We start from the raw sequence: 7,264 nt of genomic DNA, 5'->3' as shown, positions 1-7,264 counted from the left end.
GGTAAAAGAGTAAGTATTTTTTTTATTGTAAGTTACTATTATGTTAATGGGAAAATATAACCATTAAGCACAGTCTCAGTTCAGGCACAGCCAAGAAAGCTGAACAGAAAATGTACATAGAGGGATGAGCTTTGCCAGCATGCAAAGAGAAAAGGATTAAATACAAGTAAACGCTACACTGAAAAGCCAAAAGAAAAAAAAAAGATTGTTTTGGCTGTCAAGCCTTCTTTACCTGAAGAAAGGAGAGACATCTGAAATGTTGCTCCAATACAATATGCAGATTTGTTTCAAGTGTAATACCAGAAGGTTTATTTGAAGGCAAGATTAAATTGTATGGTCAAATTATAGTTTCTCACCAATAGCAAACATAGCTCCAATTGCTTCTTTCTGCCAACACAAAAAAACTGTCATTGTCATTATTCTAGGACTCACTCATTCAAGGGTAGCTACTGTACAGATCAAAGTGTCATTTTGACTTGAGAACTTGTACTGAAAGGCAAAGTAGATTTACTTTACATAAAGTTTATTTTATGAGAATATACATAAAACACACCCTCAGCTGGTAGAAGACTGGAGTAAACAAGTCTGGTTGCTTGGAGCCAATACCCTTGGCTTGAAATCAATATGCTGAACCTGGCGTATACTTAATTTGCAACTTTACATGTTTGCCCTGGTCTGGCTGTATTGATGTAAAGAGATGCATGAAATCATTTGGACTTTGGCTCCCCAGGGAACACAGCTGTGCAAGTATTGGGTAAGCAAACCTCTTCTCTTAACTCCTGCATAAGAAAGCTTTCACATGATCTCTTTGGAGAAAGCCATCAAGCAGACAGTTCAACTAGTCCACATTACATCTAACTAGGAAGGATAAGATTATTACATGAAATATGACCATCATTGTATACCACTACATTAATTACTGGCATTACTGCCCTATTTTAAGAAGCTGAAGATTACATTAACCTTCCCTTCACTCTCAGACATGTTTACCCATGTCTACACAATCTATGCACCTTTTTGCCTTTAATTAAGAATGGGGAAATGCATTTTCGCCTTTTTCAGGGTCAGAGAGGATCAGAAATCGGTATGTCCTCCACCCACACTTGCGTACGAACATCTTCAAAACAGTGCTTGTTATTTACTGTATGAGACAACTGCAGTGATTTTATCCAGATTGATGCATAAGGCATACAAAAGTCTCACAAAAAGCAGTCTCCCTCTCTTCAAGTTCAACACAAGTACAGACTCTGTATGACATCTATTCTGCATGAATATTGTAGAACCTGAAAATTAAACTGCTTTTCTACAGTTCTGTATTTCTTAAATGTTATTTTTTTTTTCTACCTTGCTTTAAGTCAGGATTGACTTAGTCAGTATTATTATCAGTAAGTACATTATTAAAAACACTTTTGTCAAAATGCAGGCAATTAAGCACCAGCTAAAGGCATAAGGTGAAAAGCACAATAAGGTTTATGGTAACAGCACAGAAAACTCAAATTCATTTTGTCAGTTCCATGTGTATCCCTATATAATATATGTTATCCATTTATTTTGTTTTAAGGATCCATTTATAAATTTGTCATTCATCAGGAGTATCATTAGTCATGTAAACTATACTTACAAACAGATCATATTGTCGAAAAAAATATCAGAACACATTTATGATACATTTGGTGGAATACCAATCTATATCCTAAAAATTGTTGACCTTGTTGAGAAAATGTATTATAACAAGATCTTCTGTAAGCAAAGGTGAATTCTCAGCACATTTTTCGCCAAGAACTGATTACAGGCACCACACTCACCAAGTTACAGGGAGTTATCTCCCTGGAAAAGTTTCAAATCTGGAGCATTCCCATATAGCTATGGGTGGTGCACTAAGAACTAAGTCATGTTAGTTTGGATAAACAAGGACATTACAGAAAATACAATTCCAACAAAACCATAAAAACTCTCTCCACAGAAAAAAAACCTAAAGGATTAGTGCAGGATGTCCCAGAGAGGGAAAAAAACCTTTCATCTTGGTCCACATTCATGCGTTTCCACGTAATGGAGCATTACAGTAATGTTTCCTCCTTTTCCAGAATGTTAAACCATTATCACATGCCCTCCTTAAAAACATTTTTAAGTACTTGTTTATTTCCCCTTGTTAAAAACTCAGCAGTTTTCATCAATTTTGCTTTTGCTTGCAGTTATATTGTCTCCTTGGCCAAAATAAAAAACCAAAGACAGCATTGTGATAAGAAAGTAGGCACTATGGGGTGTTTCTGAACTCCTATTACACTCAGAATAAAAGCTGCAGGTGGGTCTACTGTTGTGTCTCTAAGTATTTGTTTGGAATATCCCAAAGACACACAGCATTAAGAATGTAATACCCTTGGAATAAAAAGGCAGAAGATTTGAAAAGAAGATTTTATGAAGAAATGGAAAACATTTTTTGCAGATCCTATCAAGTGCAAAAATATGATGACAAGACACCTTACAAAGAAACTGGTACAAAATGATTTAAAAACAGAATATCACCAGCTTATGTTCAGATGGCTAAATTGTAATTACTGCACAGTCTTGCATGAGAACACAGTAGGTTCCACTACAAGATGCAAAACATTATACCGAAACCTCCACAGAGGACAAGCTTTCGAGATTTTTTAGATGCCACAATGAGATTTCTTGAAGGATGGAAACCCATAATGGGGGTGTGGGTTATATGTTTCGCACAGTGCAGTCTTAGCCCTGTGCAAGCTGTGAGACACACACGTGACTGGAAATGACTGAAGTGGGGTTAGCTGTCAGCCACAGAGCCCCTGGCCTCGACATATTCCAGAGCCTTCGCCTTGACTGCCTCCACGGTCTCGGCGGAGCCGTGCTTCTTCTCGTACTCCAGGTAGCGCTTGAAGAAGAACTTGATCTTCTTGGCGGCGAGGCTCAGGTGGATCACTCGTTCAAACACGTTGCTGCGGAAAAACCACAAGCAAGTCAGGCTGACTGGCAAAGGACAGGCGCGTCAAGCACAATTATAAGCCTTTCATCTACGCCTTAACAGGAGTTTTCTTCCAACCATGGGAAATAAACTTAGAATGAATTGCATATTTATCTACAATGTACAACATAACGTAGGCTTCAGAGTGTAAAGACGCTTCTTTTCATGTGGATCTGCAATCAGCTATTTTTGCTTTGCGTGGTTCTCAGATCAATTTTACTGTTCCCTTTTTAAAAAAAAAATAGTTTAACTTTGTTACAAAACTGCACAGAGACTCAATATACTTTAACTGGGGCTTGTTCTTTTTCACTTCAGTCAGCTTCAGTTTCTTCTGAAACCAGTCCAAATAAAGCACTTTCTAGAAATATATGTAATACGACAGAAAATTAATGGTGTATGTTCATGTCATGATATTATGCTACAAAAGGACCATAAAAATACCAGGTTGATCCAAGCCCATGGACAGAGAACTTCAAGAATATGGCTAACGATTTTATGTTCTGTAATTGCTTTGTGAACCAGGATCTGTGTGTAATATACTTGAACTGCACATTATGACGGCTGTCAATGCTATACAGCTTACACTCCCTAGACTCGGAGACTTCAAGTTACTTTGGGAATCAAACAAGAAATCTCTACACCTTGAATAAATAGGACATATCTGAAAAACATACTATAAATAGAAGACTCTAGGACACAGAATGAACAGAAATAAACAGATCAAACAAAAAAAATCAATACAAATAGATAGCATGTCTAAACCACAGCTTTAATCATTTCTGTTAAGGGACATCTTGTACTGTCATTATCATTCTTGCACAAAATTAACAGTATGTTAATGGGGTACAAAGCTAAGTCTCATAGCTGTAAAGTTTCAATCACCGCTACTTTATTATTTAAGTGGTCTATTCAAAACTGCTCAAAACTTTGGTGACCTCATATTATGTGACAAATACTTATAATGACACTCAAAAATGAGCCAAACCAAAACTGATGTAGTGAAGTGATTCAAGGTCAGATATGTTCAAAAACTAGTTGTACTTTTGAGGACCTTGTCTTTGTACAAAAGTCGACCAGCCCACGTTGCTAACAGCTTGTGCTAAACCACCACTAGGAAACACTCACCGCACTTCTTTCTGGGAGCCATGCTTGATCAGCAGATCGATGTAGACAGACCACAGGTCTGTGCGCTTGGGGTAGCTGCTCAGTGTGCTGTCAAACATGGCCTTGGCACGTTCCACATCCCCATACTGGAACTCCAACTGAGCAAACTTGGCAATTACATCGACGTCTGAGAGGGACAAAAGTGAAAGCTGTCAAGAAATGATCTTAAGAATTCCAGTCGCAGGCGCTCATGACAAAATCTTAACCCCCACCCCCCAAAAACAATTCTCTCAGCCTGAATGCAGGAATAGGCCCAACAGCCTGAAGACTGCTCCTTCGAAAAGCTGCTTTGCTGCAAATTCAGGGTTGCGACAGACTTTATGGGTTGCGACCTGTCAATGACTGAACTGACAAGAAAATCTCCACTAAGCTTACTTCTGAGATGGAGGGGAGCTGACTGCCTAATTGTAACACAATACAACATTGCTGAATGATAATCCTGTCCTTTGTTTCCACTGGACCTGCTCTCTAATAGTAGCAAAAACTTCATTCGACTAGATGACATGGAGAATCCGGATCTCCCAGTCACTTGGAATGTGTGTGTGGGGGTGCTCAGATTTGATACATGTGAGTCTCAGAATCTAACACATAGATGTTTCTCAGTTCTTACGTTCTTTGTTTGGGAGGCTTCTGAGTGCCCTCTGCAGAAGCCTGTGAGCGGCGTCATTCCCCCCCTGTTTCAGCAAGAAGGTGCCATAGCTCAGCCACACCGACTTCTCCTGGCGAAAGCGCTTCAGCATTGTGTTGTAGAGGCTGTCAGCTTCCTGTGTGGAAATGCAAAACAAAAGGAGCCATGAGCAAGAAAAATAACTGAATCTAAAGCAATGTATTTCTGTGCTTCAACAAACAAATGTGACCTTACAGGACTTTAACAAAAATGTAAAAAACCTCAGCGTTCTGTTCATGAAGCAGTAATGTGCTAGTCAGGGCTCAATGGATTTAGTGACTCATTAATGCTTTCCAGATGGCCAAAGAGCAAGTTATGACCTCAGTGCTGACACATACAGACGTTCCTGGGAAGGAAGGGGTTTCCAAGTGCACTGACACAGTGGGGCCAAAAATCTCAAATTTTACTCAGATGCGAACGTAGGAAAACTGAACTCTTATGACTGTGGACAAAATGGAAACATAAGGCTTTTCTTTCCAATTAATGTCAAATGACATTGCTTTCAACGTATATACATATATGGGTGTACTGCATTTCCTGTGTTTAATCAAGATGGATTCACAGAGCAGTGTGGTGGAAGCATTTACTTTTGTTTGGATCGATTACCATATCTAGCCTGGTGTCGGAGAGCCGACATGCTCCAATCAGAACTGTCCTTTTTATTTAGTGTTAATTTCACTTCGTACCTAACACACACACTTAACTACAACCCACACCTGAAAGATATACAAATCAGCTACTCTTGTAGGTATCCGAATTATACGGTACTGACTTGTGGTGTATTGAGTGGTACATAGTACAGGAAAGGTACCTTGTGCTTGTTGGACTTGGTGTAGATATCGGCGAGTTGCTGGAAGACTGCCATAGGCTCACAATATTGGACTGCTCTCTTAAACACTTTCTGCAGACTCTCTTCTGTCCCGTACATGTTCTCCAGGTTAAGAAAAGCCACCCATACATTAAGCTTCTCTTGCTCCTCCCTGAAAGTGATGACAGACATTCCTATTTACACACAGAAATATTTTAGGACAAAAAGCAACCCTTAAGACATCTGTTCACTGATTAGTCAGGATAGACCCCCTCCATAGTTTTGTTTAATGGCCTCCTAATAATTCCCAACTATGAACTGGCTTCATTACTCTCCTCCCCACTGAAAGCTGATGTGTGGTGAGCGTTCTGGCGCACTATGGCTGCCGTCGCATCATCCAGGTGGGGCTGCACATTGGTGGTGGTGGAGGGGAGTCCCCATTACCTGTAGAGAGCTTTGAGTGGAGTGCCAAGAAAAGTGCTATATAAATGTAAGCTATTATTATTATTATTATTATGATATTACAGGGAGAGCAAGAACAAGATAAAATAATATCCGACAGCTTTCACAAACTGGGGGGTCAGTACACCACACATTTTCCGGGAGAATTCCCGAAAAGAGGCCGCAACGTTGCCTGACCGGAAGGAGATGGTCTTGAGGGCCCTCTCGGCTACGGCGCGGGCCTGCTCAATCTCCGTCGCCTGCAGGTGGAAGGCCATGTACTGCAGCCACACCAGGGAGCTGTTCGGAGAGCTCAGCACCAGCCGGTCAAAGTCATTGGACGTCCGGGGCCTCCGGCCGGGGTCCATCATCTCGCTCTCCAGCCGCGTCAGCTCCCTCTCCTCCCGCTGCCTCTCCTCCTCCTTGTCACGCTTGCTCTTCTTCGGGGCCTGGGGGGAAAGGGGGGGGGACAGCAGGAAAACCCATGAGTGAATCCTGGGAAAAGCTGTGGGCATTGAGGCTTCAGAACGGGAAAATGAATCTGACTCAAAGGGGAAAAACAGAACTAAAACTGTGGAATTCAAACAGAAGCTAAAGCCGGCAAATCAAGAATTCTGGCACTGAAACCATTTTCCCAAGTGCTAGCTCTTTTAATCATTGAACACCTGTCTATTAATAGATTGCAACAATAATGAGTGCTGTTACTGTTAATTTTTTTTCCTATTGCGCAGTAATTTCCCGGTTTTTAAACCTTTTGCCGTTTCAGCAATAAAGACAAGAATAAAAAAACTAAACCTTGAACATAAGATAATCTCAGTTCCATTAGCAAAATAAGGACCTCTTTAGACAGCTAAGACGTACGTGGATTGGCTGCCTGTTGCTGTACACATCCAGACCTCACAATGGCAAAATGGAATTCTGGGGGTGACTTGCCTTTTTCTCCGTGTTTTCCTCCTCTTCCTCACTGGAAGAATCTGCTACTGGATCCACAGTGGCTGGCCGTAGGGTACTGAGGCCCGTGTCCCACGAGAATCCACTGGAGACATGGAGTCGCTGGGGGCTCACGCATTCAGTCTGAGCAGGCTGGGCCTTCTTCTGGACAGGGGAAAAGGAAAAGTAGACACTTCAATGGAGAAATTGAGAAAGATTGGCTTGGCAGAGTTCTGAACATTCCTGACAAAACACCAACATTTAAATGGTGTTG

At 40.9% G+C, this 7,264-nt stretch overlaps 1 protein-coding gene across 2 annotated transcripts in view; it reads right to left on the bottom strand.

Moving 5' to 3' along the window:
- Positions 1–506: 506 nt before the first annotated feature.
- pdcd11 (programmed cell death 11) overlaps positions 507–7,264 on the bottom strand; it is a 32,664-nt gene continuing 25,906 nt past the window's right edge. Inside the window, exons 31-36 of one of the 2 annotated variants that reach the window (XM_069189173.1) lie at positions 6,994–7,155; positions 6,259–6,509; positions 5,623–5,791; positions 4,755–4,908; positions 4,106–4,271; positions 507–2,954 (exon numbers count right to left, since the gene is read on the bottom strand). In XM_069189173.1, the coding sequence (XP_069045274.1) occupies positions 2,783–2,954; positions 4,106–4,271; positions 4,755–4,908; positions 5,623–5,791; positions 6,259–6,509; positions 6,994–7,155 (1,074 nt within the window). In that variant the 3' untranslated portion in view covers positions 507–2,782. The remainder of the gene's footprint in view (positions 2,955–4,105; positions 4,272–4,754; positions 4,909–5,622; positions 5,792–6,258; positions 6,510–6,993; positions 7,156–7,264) is intronic. The other variant, XM_069189174.1, reaches the window with a different exon arrangement.

This window comes from Lepisosteus oculatus, chromosome 4 (assembly GCF_040954835.1).
Source record: "Lepisosteus oculatus isolate fLepOcu1 chromosome 4, fLepOcu1.hap2, whole genome shotgun sequence".
In the NCBI taxonomy this organism is placed as follows: Eukaryota; Metazoa; Chordata; class Actinopteri; order Semionotiformes; family Lepisosteidae; genus Lepisosteus; species Lepisosteus oculatus.
The sequence above is the reverse complement of the archived record's forward strand: the minus strand, read 5'-3'. Positions and strand labels throughout refer to the sequence as shown.